The 18,491-nt window shown below is 49.9% G+C and overlaps 6 protein-coding genes across 6 annotated transcripts; 2 read left to right on the top strand and 4 right to left on the bottom strand.

The window, feature by feature from the left end:
• Window positions 1-84: 84 nt before the first annotated feature.
• CTAM01_14304 (uncharacterized protein) lies at window positions 85-1,838 on the top strand (the record flags this gene model as incomplete). Its single annotated transcript, XM_060530305.1, has 2 exons — window positions 85-110; window positions 1,448-1,838. The coding sequence occupies 2 exons, from the start codon at window positions 85-87 to the stop codon at window positions 1,836-1,838; spliced, it is 417 nt and encodes a 138-aa protein (XP_060375139.1).
• Window positions 1,839-3,126: 1,288 nt separating this feature from the next.
• On the bottom strand, window positions 3,127-4,074 carry CTAM01_14303 (uncharacterized protein; the record flags this gene model as incomplete). The annotated part of the gene is made up of 1 exon (XM_060530304.1): window positions 3,127-4,074. One exon carries the CDS (start codon window positions 4,072-4,074, stop codon window positions 3,127-3,129), a length of 948 nt encoding a protein of 315 aa, XP_060375138.1.
• A 4,021-nt stretch (window positions 4,075-8,095) lies between these two features.
• Window positions 8,096-8,991, bottom strand: CTAM01_14302 (uncharacterized protein; the record flags this gene model as incomplete). Its single annotated transcript, XM_060530303.1, has 3 exons — window positions 8,096-8,586; window positions 8,621-8,689; window positions 8,787-8,991. 3 exons carry the CDS (start codon window positions 8,989-8,991, stop codon window positions 8,096-8,098), a joined length of 765 nt encoding a protein of 254 aa, XP_060375137.1.
• Window positions 8,992-10,627: 1,636 nt separating this feature from the next.
• CTAM01_14301 (chitin deacetylase) lies at window positions 10,628-11,916 on the top strand (the record flags this gene model as incomplete). The annotated part of the gene is made up of 2 exons (XM_060530302.1): window positions 10,628-11,170; window positions 11,230-11,916. 2 exons carry the CDS (start codon window positions 10,628-10,630, stop codon window positions 11,914-11,916), a joined length of 1,230 nt encoding a protein of 409 aa, XP_060375136.1.
• A 281-nt stretch (window positions 11,917-12,197) lies between these two features.
• CTAM01_14300 (uncharacterized protein) lies at window positions 12,198-12,856 on the bottom strand (the record flags this gene model as incomplete). Its single annotated transcript, XM_060530301.1, has 2 exons — window positions 12,198-12,211; window positions 12,277-12,856. 2 exons carry the CDS (start codon window positions 12,854-12,856, stop codon window positions 12,198-12,200), a joined length of 594 nt encoding a protein of 197 aa, XP_060375135.1.
• A 2,735-nt stretch (window positions 12,857-15,591) lies between these two features.
• CTAM01_14299 (uncharacterized protein) lies at window positions 15,592-17,164 on the bottom strand (the record flags this gene model as incomplete). The annotated part of the gene is made up of 2 exons (XM_060530300.1): window positions 15,592-16,473; window positions 16,526-17,164. 2 exons carry the CDS (start codon window positions 17,162-17,164, stop codon window positions 15,592-15,594), a joined length of 1,521 nt encoding a protein of 506 aa, XP_060375134.1.
• Between the last annotated feature and the right edge of the window lie 1,327 nt (window positions 17,165-18,491).

Raw genomic sequence — 18,491 nt, 5'->3', positions numbered from 1 at the left:
CAGTGGGGATGCACTGTTGATTTATTACACTTCCTAATCGGACTTGGCGCACATGTGCTTGTCATAGATACGACGTTCGACTCGATGAAACAGGACGCAAATCGCTACAGGTAAGTCACGAATAACGAGCACCCCAGCGATTGTGTGCTTCCGAGTCAAGTATGAAGAGAAGGGCACGTAGAAGGGAAGAATGAGCTTGGCAGTTTAGAGGTCTAGGACTACAGATAGGCGGATGCATGGTGGTCAATGTACGGCTAGGCTCGATTGTCGATAATGACTTCTTCCGAAGGCCTGTCACAGACCAACTCTTGAAGGTAATACAGATGAACAAGGCTTTACTAAGACCGTGGCCCTAATTATCTTAAGATCTCACCATAATGATATGACCAGATGAACTAGACTCGCCACAGCAGTCGTCTTGTAGTGGCCTGGTCACTTTAGCAGAGACGTACTTGGCTTACTGTAATAATACGAGACAAAAGATCTATGGAATTAGAAACTGTTGCATGCAGGCCGCAACGTTAAACCAGGGTTCCACGCTTTCGAGGTCAATACTCCCCGACTTTTAAGATTTGCCCCTGAAGCAAAAGCTAGTGCCTTCCCGCAAAGGCTGAGCAAATCAAGGAGAACCAATGGGCCGTATTTGAGACTGTGGAACGTGATGCAGAGAACTCGGTGTCAATAGCTGACGTGTAGTCCGCAGCGGCCAGCCTCGCTGCTGCGCGTGGACGGCAGACCGGCACGGGGCGAAAGCATGCCGCAGCCCTGAGATGTTCTTGCACGATACGGATAGCTTGATTTAGGATTATGGGCATATGCTAGGCAATTCCAATTGATTAGAGCAAACCAATAGCAGTCATGAACGAGCCATTTTTCGCTTCTGCTCCTCAATGAACCAGGAGTATAAATGAAGGTTTCGTAAAACCCACGTAAGGCTAGGCTGGCGTTACCTGCAAAACTTGTCACATGGTCTAATGGTCTCCATTGACGAGGGGTTGCCGTTCCACCCGCAACTTACGAACCGGGCGACAACTTGACGTCAGCTGAGCCTTCTGAGAATGTTGTTGGTCGTGGTGGCTTGACAGAAGACAGCCCCCATTGGTGACCTGCCTGAATAGGGGTTGACTAGTGGGTTGATTGGGCTGACTATCAACTGCGACCCCAATGACGAGCAGGGGATCATCGCTCGATCCGTCCGAGGCGTGACTAACATTACATGGCTGTGCCTCTCGCGTCCGCTGCGCCATGCCGACCAACACTAGCAGAAATACCCTTAGAACATACCAATTTTCGAATAACTACCTCAGACAATCCCCGCGATCGAAGAGTGGCCAGTGTCTTCCGCCTCCAACAGAACAAGCCAGCTACCTTAATACTTAGACTCGGAACGAGACTTCGATTCTCATCTGAATACATCAAATACTGTCAGCAAACTCAATCATCCTAGAACGCCAGATCGCTCTACCATTATCACAACTTTACCCGACATGGGGTTGTTTGGAAAATCAACACCAGCCGAGGGCGCCGGCTCTGACGAGCCCAAAAAGTCTCTCTATCAACGCTACCAAGACAAGAAGAGCGGCCGCGACACCCAAATTTCAGACGAGGATCTCAAGAGGTACACCGGCAAGACTAAGGATGAGATCAACGACTGGGCCAAAGACCGTCCTGGCGTCGCAGGGAACCGGGCTGCAGGGACACTCACGGCGGGACCCGCTTCCGGCTTTGGAGGCGTGGCGACAGCAGGTGGCTTTGGTGGATGGGGAACAGATGCTGGGTCGGATCCAAAGCATCCGCCACCGCAGAAGGAGCGGAAGGAGATCGATGACTCCGAGTAGTTGCATTAAGGGAGGGTCGTGATAGTTGCGAGAACGAGAAGTTATTGTTAGAAATGCCAAGCATTTTCAGTTCAAAGAAGAGATACGGGTTTACAACGAGAAGATTTGAAGGATCAGGGCGGTTGAAGACAAGCCTATCAACGGCCCGGGACGGCGGAAACATTCGTTCATCCGGAAAAGTTTTATGAGGTGTCTCATAAGATGATGTAGCCAAATTCTAATTGTCCTGTGTGGTTACAATGAACAAGCTATTGGGATTCTGCATGAAAGCTTCATGTATCTGTCGCCTCGTGCAAAGTTGAGGCAGCCTTCATCTTTTGAATCATCAGAGACGCCTTCTCAGACTCAACTTCGGCAACATGCGGTCATCTCAGCAATGACACGAGGCAACCTGTTGAATACGCATGGATCTATGGTCGATCAGGTCCGCTATCTTATTGATTTCTCGGGGAGCCCCCAATCTCAAAGCCAAACATGGGGAGGCTTTTCATGCGCAGCCTGCAGCCATCGGATATTTTATCCGCTTTCTTGGCAGGCACATATCACTTAACGCTTATCTACACATCGTTAGGGATCTGTTGTTCACATAATCGGAGTACTGCTCTCAATTCCCCAGCTGGTGTCTTCGAGGAAAGTGCTACGTGCCAGTCAACCCCAAATTAACTCAAGACTTGACTTAAATTAAGAGGAAAAACTTACATCTACTAGCCTAATGTATGACGTTGACTCATAAACGAAGTTCGGTGTAGTGTAGAAACCTGGCAGTGAAACACAATGGATAGAAGGGCTGAACCGGACATTTGTCCGTCAAATTGTCTTTCTGATCGTCAATTTACTTCACACTTTCGATCATTCTGGCCCATGAGCGATTTGATATGCCGCGGTATGATTTCGTTCCCGTAGACATAGCATCATGTTTATTCGATGACCAAGCCATCAGAAACGAGTAGATATTTGAGTCTGGGCAGCACCTAAGTCGATTATCTCGCTGGAAGATAAGTGATGTTTGGCCTTATGATTCATAGCACTAAGAGACTAATATGATCTAATATGCAAAAAAAGAAAAAAGAAAAAAAAAAAACGGTCCAGAATGTTCTGGCGCATAAGTCACACACTAGTGAATTGACTTGATTCAATTTTGTGGAATTGTATTCTTGTTGAACTTTTGATATAGTACTGGCTATTAGATAGACGCGCGTGGAAGATTCTCCAACCGTCATCGGAGATGCAAAAGACATCGGAAGTGACAACCAATCACACATGGCTCCAGTCACTAATCTCTGCGTCTCTAAGGAAAGTCAGCTCGCATCTTGAGAATGCCGTCTATCATAGAACTGCCAGAAGCCCAGCCAGCGTAAGTCTCGGCAGAACTCGTGACACTGATGGAGAGGGCACCCCAGATCCATCGGTTTCCATTGCCATCGAGTTCCCAGTGAGGGCCACCGGACTGGCCTCCCATGGTATCTGTGTCAGTGTAGAAGGGGCCAGTTGAGTCGCAGTCAAAGGTTCTCTTGGAGTGAACCGTGATGTCGGTCTGTCGGTAGGGACGGTTACCACCGTCCTTGTCACCAGGGTAGCCCATGTGGAAGAACTGAGGCTTGTCAAACATGTTGCGGTCAGGCACCTTCGCTCCGAAATAACCGAGTTGATCACCGAGGCGCTGGTCGAGAGCATAGACTACCCAGTCACCCTTGGTTTCACAAGGGGAGAAGGGTCCTTGGCCATAGGTGAAGAGACCGTTGGTGATTTGGGCAGAGCCAAAGCGGGCTCCATTGTCGAAGCCGGGGTAGAAAGATCCCGGTATAGGAGGATCGGGGTTGCAGTGCTTGGCAGAGAGGATGTGACGAGGGCCGATTAAGGCAGCGGAACAGAAGACTCCGTTAGACCACTGAAGCTTTCCGACGGAGTGGAAAGGGTAATTGGGGTCAGTCCAGAGGTGACGGTTATCTACGCCGACGATGAAGCGCTTGGTGACCTCCTCGAGGGCGGCACCAGAAGGTGTGAAAGGAGATGCCTCGGTAATATTGCCGGTGATTTCCGCGGCGTCAACAATAGCAATCTTGGGAACTGGAGCATCGGCTGGAACACGGCGAGCAGCAGCGGCGTCGAAGCCGATTGGGTGATTGAGTTCTGCTTGCTCGGTTTGCCTAGTGTCTAGAGGAGCTGCTGGGCTAGCTTGGATGGCAGAGCAGAAGGTGAGGACGGCTGCAGCCGCAGACTTTGTGAAGTGAACCATGTTGGAATAAATTGATTTCGCAGGTGCAGACTCTGATTCAGACAAGTCGAAGCTGTTGATGGACTGGTGCTAGTCAAGACATGACAGGTATCTGCTCTTTTATAGAGTTCTCATGAACCGTAGCAGCGAGCTTGGAGTTCTAGGCAAGCGATTGCATGTTTCTCGTAAGGTGCACGTAAATGCTAGCTTCCGAACAGGGAATATTCGAAGGCTACAGCCAAGACGTAATCGGTAGCCCGTTGCGATATTCCAAGTCTACTGTGCCGCTTTCAAGCAATGCCAATGCTGCAATCGAGCCTAGATTGAGCTCTGAATGAGGCTACGTCTTTCGAAGATCCATGAATAAAAAGACTGGTTCTAGCGCATCTTATGCCAAGCTCGTTCAAAGTAATCTAACATCTGATTAGGCTGTCAAATATGGGACTTTGGATCAATAATGAGACCCTAAATGCTTTCCCAGCTGAGGATGATGATCCTTCGGGATTATCCGCTCACGGTATGCACCAATACTTTCCTTAGGGTCCATGAAGCGGGGAAGGTGGTACAGTCAAACTAGGATTGACATCCAATGGCCTGATTTATGCGGTGAGATTACGTTCTCGTTACTCGGCTCTCATTTCACGGAAAGGCGAGTTTCGCATGTTGATTTAGGACTGTGTCTCAATGAATCAACTACACAACATAGAACCTACATTCATCACCAGTCTTGCGTTCATCATGAAGATGGCCCTTCCCTAATGAGCATCTTTCACTAAACTGCCACCCGAGACCAGAAATTATGTTACCGGGGCTTACTTGCGGATATGCTATCGAATCCTGTTCGGGTTCCATGGTAGGGCAAGTCTGACAAAGATTGAACATGCAAATCCGATTGGGTGCGGTTCACTTATATGATAATAATACATCTTGACAAGCATGAGATTCACATGGCACGATTCTACTTATCATAGAAGGCATGAGTGCAACTTTGATTCAAGGCTTCGGAAGGATCACGTAGAAATGAAAGTTCGGACGTCACCTGCCTTTTTGAGAAGCAGCGTTGTAACCGCTGATGGTTGTCTTCGCAGACCTCTACTAAGCTGACAATCATTCAACCTGGTTAACGAAACTGGCCCATGGAAAGCGAGAGCCAAGAGGCAGGGTAGCTCTCGAAATTCCTTTCGCCCCCTCTCTGAGTGGAATCTCTCGGTTGCCAGTACCTTACCTTGAAGTTGTTTGTGCTGACTGCATGTTAGATAAGTGAGATTCGTTCAAGTGAGCCAATTATCGCAGTAGTTAGTCAAGGGGCAAGCCTTCTAGTCACTTGCTGCCTCGAACTAAAGTCTTGGCCGAGTCCTTCAAGAACCAACATTCGATCCCAGCCTGTGTGTGATTTCGAAGGTCTGCGACTGCGACTGCAGTCTGCTTCACTGACTTGCGAAACTTGAGAGGCTTCACGACAATATGACTATATCTTATGCCCTATTCGGTTCGTGCATTTAACGTCAGATTAAGGATGCGGGGGTTTAAAAGCGGTTTCTCAGTCTGTCTGCTAACACTTTACAGACTGGAGCTTTTACCTTTTCGTATTAAACAACAGTAGCTTCAGCTCCTTTCTTATGACGGATTGCAGATGACTACATGTGAAGTTACTTTCCTTGTAACTCACGCTGAAGAAGCTGTCATCATGTTTCATGTCAAACTGCCGTAAAGTCGAATCTCAATCAAGTCAAATATGGACATTACTGCCCCGCACCAACTTCCACTTTACCCTGTCGCGCCACGATGGTAGTGAACTATTTCCAAAGCTTTCTTACGGTCTGAATCGTTTGACAAGACTGACTCAGTGCTCTCACTACTCTTCTGACGGTCACTTTTAAATTCATTGGCTTAGATGACTTCAACGCTAGTGGCCAACTGAAAATCGTCGTGCTCATTCTCCGTGAAGTATCACAGACATTGGTAGCGTCACACGTTCAGATTTCACTCATATTTGAATAAAACAAAGCTTCATATGTATTCGCGGTTACGGCTTGACAGGAGGCCCCTGAGATGCTGCGATACATGCAACAGATGGCGGAAACCGGCGGGCGAAAGTTAGGGCCCAAGGCTTCAGATGTCGCCCCAAGCTCCGACCTCATTTTAGCCTACTTTTTGACCTTCAAAGGAGTTCCCTACTCGAATCTCATCAAAGCATCGAGGCATTGATTTTGTAAGTCGATGTTTTACAGTAACCCGTTTAAAGATGAAGATGCTATCTTGGGCTCTCGCTGCTATCTTTAGAGGCTTTGGGTCTTTGTCATCTTTCCAATGCTACAGTTATCCGAACATAGTTAAAGACAAATTGTGAATGGAATCAGGTGTTATCTATTTACAAACACGGAGCCTGGTCAAATACCAGCTAATCGACGCTTAGCTTCTAGTAGAGATTAGCCTGCTCACGCGTATGTGTTGGTATCCCTATTACAGGTTAATTGGTTCGAACCGTGGGTTGACGAAGAGATCAATTGAACTATATGAATTTCTGCGTAGGTGTAAAAAGGAGGTTCCAACCGTAGGTTGGGTAGGCCGCGATAATCGGAAGTAGGGGCCGTAATTGGCCCCTGCGCGGTCGGCCGTATGCCGAGGTCGAATTGGACTTCCAATCCGACAGTATGACACTTCGAGGAAACCGAGTGTTTATAGAAATGACTTCAGAGTTGCCTTCATCGCTCTTGATACAAAGGTGAGTTCCATTTCTCCTCCAGGATTCATTAATGAGAGGGTGGTAACGCTGACACTTGATCGGCTTTTGGAATTGATGAGTAAGTCCAATAATGTAGCTTGTTCAAGGACATCAACTTAACAACTTTCAACAACAATCTGAGACCGAGTCATGTAAGCCAATTAATTTACAGGGAAAGAAAGTAAATGTGGCGATTTCAAGCCACGTCGTTCATCTCAAAAGGAGCGATTCTTTATGAGTCCGAACGGCTTTTTTGGTCAGTGCGCGAAGTGTCAATCCATCGACTGATGTGCCTTTTCGCGGATGCCTGGCTAATGCGACCCGTCAGCGTGAGTGCGCCGTAAATAGGCAGAAAAGGATTCGGGTCACAGTAGGCATCCGTCTGACCTTGAGGCAGGATTACCTCGCTGCTGGACAGCCCAGTGCAAGAAAGTTTGGAGATTATAGAGGACGTTCCTTATTACAGGTCCTATTGGGGTACAGGATGCGACAACTCATACCCACCCTTGACAGAGACATTGGTAGATGGTAATACTGCGCCGCTGACGCGGCAGGGATAATAATACATAAAGCGTAATTTCCAGATCTGATTCACTTTCAGATTCATTAGGGACATCAAGAACAGACGCCTGCTCATTTTCCATGGCTTATGAGAGTCTAGCGCATTATATGCTGTGAGTCCCTCGCAACGTAATTTGGAAGCGGATGAGGGTATGAGATGGATCACCTTGAGAGCCAGAACCTTGCCCTGCTTTGTCTCACCGCGGCACGGTGATGTATAAGAGTCGATGCATGATGCAATAAGACTTTTAACGATAGTAACTAGTCTCATTGGTTCCTCTAAATTTGCAAGACTTTCACTTGAGAAGAAAAGGGGGGTTGTGATCAGCGGTGAGGTGCAGCTACGTTCGAGAAGTGAGAGATGAGTGGGGTGATAAACGAGCGTGTGAGGTAAGATGACCGTAACGAATGCGGTAGCGATCTGAAACAGATAGTAGATTGCCTGCCTTGTAATGGCCAGAGAGTATGCCAGAAAACCACACATTCTGTGAGCGTTCAGTGCATCGAAGATTTGGAGGTACAGGGCTGGACTGGGCTGAAGGTCTGAACAACAAGGCCGTTCTCAATGAACTGATGCCAATAGATGGCAGCACGGCGAGGGTGCGCACGGGGCTTTCCACCCTAACGGATCAGAATAAGCAATGGCAGTAGCGCTGGAAATGTTCCATGTTCCTCAGAAATGGCCTCACATTTTGCCCGGGAAGAGAGGTCTGGTCTCAGCTGCAAGGCACAGCAAGCTTTGTTCCTGCAGTCAGCTTAATCCCCTGTCGTTGCCAAGTGGTGATGGGCCGTTCCCCCCTTGGCAAGTTGGCAACAGGCCAGAGTCACTTGTCTAGATGAGAAGGCGGGTTCGGAGAAGCGTGAAGCAGTAAACGCGGGGGAGTGCGGCCGGCGCATTGTCAATTTGCGCTGTTTTCCTACGGCAGGTTTTTGCCGGAGCAACAGTGCAAAGTCCATGTGTTGTCGGTCCTGCCCCGACTTGCTCTTGGGAGCACACGTGCGTTGATCGCTGGTGGCTGGAAGAAGTTGGGTATGGCCCATGCCAACTGCACACGCTGAGCAGTGAGAATAGAGGATGGGAAGAGGCGACAATTGTCGATGCAGTTCCCTTTCCTCAGTGGTAAGGCTGATGAAACCAATCATATCCATGGCAATGCTACGCTGCTTTGTACGGGCTGAGAGCCTAGTGTCTTGCCCTTGCCTGGGAGGTACACAAGCTTCGGGACTGGCTCGGTGTCGGAAACGACCTAGCTGTGAGTGCGCTTTTCCGCGTTCCCTTACCGAACCCCAGTCCACAGGTCACAAGCTGCGTCAGTAGGATATCAATACGAGTACGGAGTACAGGTTGACCTATTCATAAGATGCTGTGACTGGCTCCACCTCAATCTGCCGTGGGACAAACCACTTGGAGGTATATGTTGTCAATTGAAACTTGAAGGTCACTTACTACCCAACTGTGCTCCCCACGCTGTTGAGAGCAACGAAATCGAAGAGACCGGGGGTGGGCCGGCGGCCAGGGCGGACTGCGGGGGCCAACTCCGGAGACCCTCACGGCTCACGGCACAGCAGGAGGATGAGGCACTGCAGAAATGGGAAATAGACCATATGCAGAGACGGTCACAGAAGAGGCCGAGGGGCCTTTGATCGAGCATGACAAAAACAATGCGGAAGAAAAGAAGCAATGGAAGAAGCCGCTAATCCATGGCTCGTCTCGACTCCAGCTGGAGCTAGTAGGAACGGAGCAACCAAGGGCAACAAACGAGACTGAGACCAGCCACGCCGTCGCCACCCTAAGCTCCTCTAAGTTTTTCCTGATCCAAGTGCGATGTCAATTAGAAAGTCGCTCAGTCTCCCTTGCCCCCCTTGGTGCTCGGGAGTTGCTCACATTGCACCATTGGTACCACGCACAGCACATCGCAATGCGGTGTTCTCGGGGAACAGAGAGCTACTCTGCGCGTATTCTGGCGCATCAACGCAACGCAGCGCAACGCAATACCACGCCCCAATGGCGGCTGTGAACAAGACCCTGATGCGACAATAGGCGACAGCGATGATGGCTGATGTTGTTGGCCAATCACGCAGATTGCGTCCCTTGCATCAATCCCCTTCCGTAGGACCCCAATGCGCCAAGATTCGCACCCCGTCACACCTCTCGAGAAGAAAATTGCCGGACGACTTAGCCAGGTTCCCCCTCAAACCCCAATTGAGCACTGCGTATCCAAAGCACACCATATTTAACGAATTAAGACGCATTGGGTCGGGCCTGCGCCTCAGCCGCCGCCTCCCATCTCTTGGGAGAAGACCGGGAGAAGTCAGTTATTGCTGACCGCCTCCAAAGTCCCTCCTTTCTCCAAGCCCCCAAAATGTCTGCCTACGGCTATCCCAAAAGGTACAAGTTTGTGGGTTAAAAAAGGAACCCGAGGATCTGCTGCCAAGTGCCTCGGGCGTAGACCGCGGGGGACTGTAATTTTGACATCCAGCCAGTTGGGATTTGCCAATGCTCGTATTGTTGCCTTTTGACCAGTTCATGCCCATTTCGAGTCAGGGGGTCACCTCGCAAATGTGTTTGAAGACCGAGGTCAAGCCTCAGAGTCCAAAAGCCCTGACTAAGAGTTCGAACACGATCTTCTTGGCTCTAATTTCTTCTTCGTCTGAGTCCTTTGTGATGATCACACCGACAACCGCTGTTCTTTCACTTCATGTTTGTTTGCCAACAGCATCCCCGCAAAACGGCCCCTACCTTACCCGTGTAGACGTGGTCATGGCGCAGCGCATCGACCCTTTGGCCGCTTTTGGTACACGCCGTCTCTCTTGCGACATCAAGCCGCAGCCCGTAGTCTCCCTCTACCTCACGAACAGGCACCCAACCTTGCCAGTCGCAAAAAAGATCGCGCTCTTACAGTCATCCACGCCATTCCCCTTGCTTCTTCTTGTCTGGATAGGTGCGAGCTTAGCGTTCAGAATGTCCTGCCTCCTCCATCTCGCCCGAGAACCCGGCCGCGGCCGTTGGGGGGGCGCGGCACACGGACGGGACGCCCGCTTGGGATCACCTCTTGCCCAGCCTTCTCCACGCGACGCTTGACGGGTTAGGCCAGCACTCTCATTTCCTTTAATCCCCGATGCTTCTAGTACATGAGAAGCCCCGAGGATTCTTCTTTTAGTACACGGAAACGTGGGTTCAGATATAAGTGCATCCATCCCACCCAGTTCGAAGTCGAGCTCGTAATAGCTCATCTGGTCGATCGTCTCACTGTCATTCGCTTTGAACCACATCATCGAACCGCAAAGATGCTTGTTAGAGTACACTCTCTTTCTCTCCTCGCAGCAATTTTGGCTTGTGGCGACCTAGCAGCGGCCGTCCCCCTCGAGTCAGCGTCTGCTCTCAACACCCGAGACCTGCCCCGCCCGCGCTTCGGAAATGTCCCATACGGCGTTGATATCACTCGTTGCACAGTTAATGGCAAGCTCGCCCTCAGCTTCGACGATGGTCCCGGAGAGTACACAAGCCAGGTTCTTGACACGTTGGAGAAGAACGGCAACATCAAGGCAACATTCTTCCTCGTTGGCACGAACGGGAACAACGGCATCGCCAGTGGAACCTACACCTCCGTCCTGAAGCGGATGTTGAGCGCTGGCCACCAGCTCGGTAGTCACTCATGGAGCCACAAGGACTTCAACACAATTTCCAAGGACCAACAAATCCAAGAGGTTCTCCAGAACGAGGAAGTCTTTGCCAAGACCCTCGGCCTCATTCCCACCTACTTCCGCCCTCCTTATACTCACTGCGACGGCCAGTGTATTTCTACACTCAACGACTTCGCGTACCACGTTGTATGTTGCACTTGCAGTAATATAGCTCTAATGTTCCTCCAACTGACGTTCATGCGTAGACCGATTACAACCTTGACACCAAGGACTGGGTAGACAATGGTGTCAACTCGAAGGCTACCTTCTCAGGTGCCATCAATGGCGCCAGCCCCGCTAGTTCCTCCTTCATCAGCTTGGCCCACGATATCCACACATTCACCGTAAACGGCTTCGTCCAGTTCATGATTGACACGGCGAGGGAGAAGGGTTTCGAGTTCACGACTATTGGTGACTGCCTCGGCGACCCGGCCTCGAACTGGTACCGCGACCCTAAGACTGGCGAGCCGTGGGGCGGAGTCAAGGAAGAGCCCAAGCCCACTACGACCAGCAAGGAGATTATCATTCCCACCACGACGTCGACTCCTATCTCTAGCACGACGTCCGCTCCGGAGACCAAGACACTCACGACAAAGTCTGAGTTGGAGACCGCCAAGCACTCCGTCACCGTCAAGAGCGCTTCCGAGACTGAGGAACCAGAGAGTGAGACTGCGACGCCTACTGCCACCGGCACCGGCGTCAAGCCTTCTACTGCGTCTAGAACCGTCGACGGTGGTGCCCACATTGGCATTCCGGTGACTCCTACCGGCACGACCGCTGCTGTGAGACCTACCAGCACCAATACTGTCGTTGAGGTCAACGCCGCTGGCCGTGCTGTCTTCTCTGCCGGTGGTGCCATCGCCGGTGCGATTGCTTGGGCCTTGATGGTTTGATAGTCGCATAAAGTACCCTGACCATACAGACTCGCCATGGGAAGAGGACTATAAGCTTCGTGTAATATTTTGGATAATCCCTAATCTGGACATCGCTAGGACGATCGGTCGTTTGAGAATGGGATGGAGTTAAGACGAGTACATGATACCACGCCATTGATGGAGTCGAGTTATAGTGTACTACATATTGCTGTATAGATGCGATCGCGAGACGATCTCGACATAAATGCAAAAGCTTCGTTGATACTCCGTGTCAGTTGCTTGAGAGGACACGAGTTGGTTCATGATGTAAGATCTTCAAAGCATCAGTGGATTTCCCAAGCAACGAATTGTGGCGGAGACCTGAAGCGAACGACTTACAATGCTTCCAGTTAGCTAACATAATGTCATCACAAGACGGTCCATCGGGACCAAGTGACCGCTGAATATCTTGGAAACCTTGGGAGGTGCGGCATCCGACCTTCCAGTTGACCTTGAAGTCCAAGTAAACCCCATATCTATCCTTGTAGCGCCATCGCCAGGTAGGAAGGGGGTGATATTGTACATCATCTACGAGAGTGATGGTATCGCGTGCAATATCCGAGTCGCAGAATCGTTCTACGCCCTTATCGACGCCGTCGTGGTGCACATCTCGGTGGCGCTTGTACTCTTTGTAGGAAGGGTTATTGCATTCAATGAGGAAGACCTTGAAGGGTGTTTCATCTCCTCGAGGCTGGACCGGCGTGGAAGTCGGGCTTCTTGAGTCCGGCAGTTGGGTTTGTGGCCGAAGATTGCCTGAATTCTCTGGTGAGAGGAAGGGTGTGACTGTTGGCGGTAAGAGGTTTAGAGGCGATTTTGTGAGATAATTGAGAGTTGATGGGTGTCCGATTGAGGAAGATGATGTTGAGCTGGAGTTGGGGGCTAATTTGGTCCATGAATTTGAGGTCTTGAATTCGTGCATGACAACAGCATGGCTTGCGATGGCATAGAATACAAGCGACTGAAGAATTAAGTGAGCTAGCATGATCATGGGCTTTAGTGGAGGGTCAAAACAGAAGAATTCATATCGAACACAAGTTTTCGGAAGAACGCCTCTTAGTCTCCTCGCAAACCTAGGAAATAGGCTCTATATACGGAACGCTCTTTGAGTACTTTAAGGACGGAAGATCTGTTCGTGGGCTTGTAAGTAGTCTCAAGCTTGTTCACTGCTCTGCCATACGCACCGTCCATGTTCTACAAGACCATTCTTCGGGAATTCCTTGCCGCGTTTGTAAGGCTCTTCTACCAAGCACTTCTCTTGCATTTCGTGAAACCCCAACACCTTACTTGCAAAATTGAATGAAGAATAACAAATATTATTCTCGATGTGTAACACAAACTCCATCCTAATACTCTAGTACCTCAGTGGTATCTATCGTGCAAGGAACTTCCCATTCTTCGAGGGTCCAGCCTCTCCCTCGACCCCCGGACGCTTGAGATCTTCCTCTGACAGCTGCTTCCAAGCCTCATGGACGTCGGCGAAACCTTCCAGGTGCTTCTTGAACGAGTCTTAGCACATGAAGTCAGGTAGCATCCAGTAATGCGAAAACACCTGATGGTTATCTTCAACAATGAACAGTTCGGGAATGGTCCGTATGACGATGCTGCAAAGAGGACAACACAGTTCGGAGATCCCAATGTACTTATCTATACGCGACTTAGTTGCTTGAATTCCGTTCTTGGGCTGTCTCTGCAGTGTGTAGTCGTCAAGAATTTGCATTTCACAGTGCGTCAGTCTCAACGGGGATCCATGTGTGGTAGGGACCTCTAGGCTCAAGGGGCTGCGATGGGATGGAACTAGACGCTGATGTTTATCGGAAGACACTTTTGGCGATGTTCTAGCAAGAACTTGAAAATGGTCTTCAGATTGATCAATGGCTCGGCAATAATTCCCAGGGATCGATTCATTTGTGACAAGGGGGTTAATAGCGTCTTCCTCCGTAATTTGATCGGTATGTTCCCGCGCCCGTTTGAGGGGGTTAGCTTTCCTTTGTCCGTCACTCCTCTGCAGCGGCTCTTTCGCTGTCTGGGGGTTTACTAGGTAATTGAGTACTTAAAGTGAGTCTTTGCCAGGATGCTGGTCGGCTACACTGTGCGAAGCGAGAAATTTCAAGAGGCTTTGCAAGCCTCGGTTGGCATTAAATCCTGACCTCATGCTGAATCCGGACGACAACGTGCTTCAGAGCCAATGATTCAACATTGGCTAGCGATTTGTTGCCGTTCATCAAGTCTTTCAAGGTCTCCATGAACTCGATGTCTTCCTCGGTCAAACCATGATTCCTCGCTAGCCTAAAGTTGATGGTCCGCACTTTTTGAAGCTCATCTTCGTCGACATCACAGCCAACTGCGCCCACGTGTTCGTAAACCTAGCTTTTGACCCCGTGGGTGGTCTGGAGAAAGTACCCTAGAGCTTTCTGCGTTGAATTGATGTCTTTCGTGTCGTCACCGAACTCATGCGTGCTGATGAATGCTGTTATTGGGAGGGACCTGGTAACATCCTACAACAACTCAAATCCCTTTCAGATGATGTCTGATATCTTGAGTAAGTCTTTGATTCCCTCACTTTTGAAATAGTCCAAGTTCCCGAGTACAGACTTGAATTTTATGTCTTTATCCTTGATTTTCAAGGCTCCTTCATTATCACGTTTTGTAGTCTCGCTCTGTGGCGTCGGCGGACACAAGATGTAGAGATCTCCATGATAAATTGGCCCTGACTGTGAAGCGTGTGGTATGGTATCTTGCGGTATCATGATGGGGTTGAAATGCGCGGGATAGACTAATGTTGTAATTGTTGCCTGTGCTGCAATCTCATCTTCATCTCGAATGATGTCTCATCTCGCCTTATGTAAGAATCTAGAGAGGACCTCGGAAGGTGCTTCAGACATCTCGATCGATCTGAATTAATGCAGAGTCATGTGTCAAAAGTGATCAGCGATTTGCCTTGTTTTCTTGCCCGGTGGTCTGGAAGCCACGATTCTCGCTCAAAGTTTCACATGGAACGACAAGAGCTTCAATCTAATACTCTTCCTAACACAGCAAGATATATGTGACATTTCAGATTTACATAAGGCTATAAAGGAATGACAATGAAGTCGTTCTTGAATGCAAGATTACTCTGAGGCTTTTAGACTTTGCCACACACGAACGCTAACGTAGATACTCCATAAAGCCATTCAGCTGAGATACATGAAGGCTGAGTTGATTAGTCTCTCCATCAGACGTGCAACATCTTGGCTTGATAGAATCAATGGCTATACTTTGCTGTACGGATGCAATTGGACGATGTCTTTCGTTCATTTATAATGTTGACACAGCCTATCATACAGAAGTGAAGATATTTGCGAAAAGAAAAGTGCCCTCGAGAGACAAAATCTTGCACGGATAGATATGGGATATGATGACTCAGCAGTGATAGATGAACGAAGTCTATATATGACATTATGGGTATAACTAATACAGATGACCGCCCAAAGCCCAACCCGCTATCGTTAACAGAGCACATTGAGAAGTTGCCTCCCCATTAAACATAAGAGATCTGATACTGCAATGTAGAGCCCGATGTCTCCGTAGGCCTGATCAGTAGATTGGCCGATATCCGTCAACGGTCCTTCAAGCAGGCTGCTGACAATTGGCTCTTGCGCCTAGCGAAAATGTGTTTCACATGCTGCCCACGCTCTGTGCCCTCTCTTTCTCAATTGTATCGATCGAAAGCGGCCTTCCATTGACCTTCTTCACTCCCGAGTGACCCTCCATCTCTACAACGACCGTTGTTACTGTCTCCATCTGGATGCCTTCCATCTGCCCAGCCCGTCTCCTTAGAGACTCCTGGCTGATGCTCCGATGTGCTCCACTGCGACGACGATCTCGCTTCATGTCACCCGCACCACGTCCCCGGCGGAATAGCTTCCAGAGCCAGCCACCGGTACCCTCATCCGCAGATAGGTTGTTAGGTGCACTTCCAGCGCCCTGTACCCACACCATGTTGCCGTAACGCCGGTTAGCCGGTGTTCGCATGAAGGCGAAGGTCTCGATACCTGTCTCTTCGAAGTCTGGGGAGGCATTGAAGATAATGACATGACGAGTGGTGGAAAATAGCAGAACATCAAGCCAGCCGTTAGATGCAATCATTGCACCGGCGAGGCAGAAGTAATCCAAGGAAACAGACTTTCCAGCCATTGTGATGACACGACCTAACGCCAAAGGTGCCGTACACAGGATGTAAATTATGGGATAGATGAGGAAAGCAGGGTGATGTCCGGCGTTGCTGGGATTGGACGCCGATGCAGCTTCGCCATGGGAGCTCTTTGGTGGCCCAGACTGGGACATTGTGTGGGCGTGGCTGAGTTTACGACCACGGTTGCTCTGGGAGGCAGAAGACGTTGTGTTGTTGGAAGAGGAGGGTAGTTGAAGTGATGGGTCGGTGCGTCGGATGTGGTTGAAGATGAGTATGTAGAGGATCGCAGTGATGAAGAAGGAAACGAACATCCACAGGTAGTGAAGATAAAGACGCATCGCCTCATATCGGACATTCACCCAGCACTATGATGAAGTTAGCTCGAGCTGATATGTAGACACAATGACAAAAACTTACCCATGCAGCGGCACGGACGTAGAGGCCACCGTTGTCGGCTCCATTGTTGGTGATGATGACGCCGGCTATGGCCAAGGCGTAGATGAAGAACCACACAGAGCCGATCATGCACCAAAATGCCCAAGTCGGGAGCTTATAATCTCTGACAACCGACAAATAGGTGTGTATGGCGATCGTGGTGATAAAGGCGCTGGAAGCCAAATCGCCTGTCGAGATAAACCAGCCCTGCGCCCAGCATGTCGTGCTCTCTACGATGATTCCACCCTTGTTGAGCCATGCCGCATTGAGCAAGAAAGCAAGAGCTTGCTGAATATCGGCCAGCAGCAGGTTGTAGATGAGCATCAGGAACTGGTTGGGTGCGTCCCTTTTGACTTTGCGCTTCTTGTTGCCAGGGTACATCGTCTCCGGAAGACCCATCTCTTCGGCCAGGACGGCATCCGCATTCGGCTCATCAGCCATGCGCTGTGGCCGGTCCGGGCCCGGTGCAAGATACCATGTTATCAGCCGATAGGTCAAGACTAAGAAGAGTGCTGTTGTTGTGATGAACGAAAGGAAGCCGAAGAAAGAAACGGCAGTTAGGCCCCGTTGTAGAACTTCGGGAAGTGGCGTCAATGTTTGACTGTTCGGGTCCAGTTCCATGGCGGGCGGTCAACGGCGACGGAGCAGCCAGGTGGCGTTTCGGGATAGAACGGGGTGGGTGGTTCGGGTCGCCGTTAGACGACTTGTCTTTACCGAGCTGTCATCCAAGCTTTTGGCGCAACGCCCTCTCCGATGGCAATCCTTTGTTGGTGAGTATGCCGGCTGACGCAGAGGTCGACGGTTTCGTGCAAAAGACGTTGTAGAAGTGGCTGCAAGCCAGATCATAAATGGCCTTGGTCTCTAGAGATGGGCCAGACCAGACGGCGGAGCCAAGGTCAGTCATGGAGGCCCTGTCCCTGGCATAATCCTTAGCTTGAATGGAATCAACACGACCCAACTTGTGAGGGGCGGTTATTCAGCATTCGAGTGACTAGGGGATGGGGATCATGTCGGTAAAGACTACTTCCGTATGAACGAACAAATCGAGGAAGATAGGAATTCGAGTGTTAGCCGGAGTTCCACCTCCCCTAAATGGAAGTATGACCGGGATGCTGGGTCTCTCTCTCAACGTAGATTGACAACCTGGAGATTTGAGGCAAGGGCTCAAGGGATGATTTGCGCGCCCATTCATCTGGATCTGGGGAAAGAAGATTTGTGAGCGATTCACAATTAGCGGTATGTTATGATCGACAGCCAATTGCTCTAAACTTTCCACGAGATCGTACCAAGAGCCGTAATCACCAATAACTCTAGGTAAAAGACAACGCGCTTCCCTTGAAAGTTCAACGAATCCAGCAAAGATGTGTGTCTTGTTGCACTCAAGTGGCCGCAGTAGCCTCGACTCTTTGACTACTTCATTTCACTAAGGACGAGCCTGTCAGAAAAAAAAGTCAAGACAGGGGCTCAATGGGCGAGAAGGGAAGGGCTGCCACGAGGTCTGGCTGAGCTAGAACTTGACGAACTCATGCTAAATCGCTAGACCAAACCTTAGCTGGATACTATGAAGTCCGTTGATTGGTGCTTTTCCGACATAATCAGGGGTGGGATCCTTCTTGGAACCACCGGCATGATCACCGAAATGGGTTGCACGAAATGCTAGCTTTCATTCGGGTGTCCCTGCGTTGAGTAGACAAGTTAGGCTTCTGCAGTGGCACGATTATTGTAAGCTAGAATCTCGTTTGTGGAGTTGCTCATTGCATCTTTTGTCTCATACGTTATTTGCGATGCTGCTTGTCGCCCTGTCCCCGCGAACTCCATCGTCGCCATAGAAGCTCCATAACGATTCTTCAGCTCAAGTTCCCACCGCCCACGTCCTGGGTTCTGGCGCTAGGCTGAAAACGGCGACCTTTGACGAGACTCGACAGCGCTAACACGATGGCGGCGTCAA

This window comes from Colletotrichum tamarilloi (genome assembly GCF_030869305.1).
Source record: "Colletotrichum tamarilloi strain Tom-12 chromosome Unknown Scaffold_118.1, whole genome shotgun sequence".
NCBI classification, from domain to species: Eukaryota; Fungi; Ascomycota; class Sordariomycetes; order Glomerellales; family Glomerellaceae; genus Colletotrichum; species Colletotrichum tamarilloi.
Note: the sequence above shows the minus strand (reverse complement) of the source record. Positions and strands in the feature narration are given on the sequence as shown.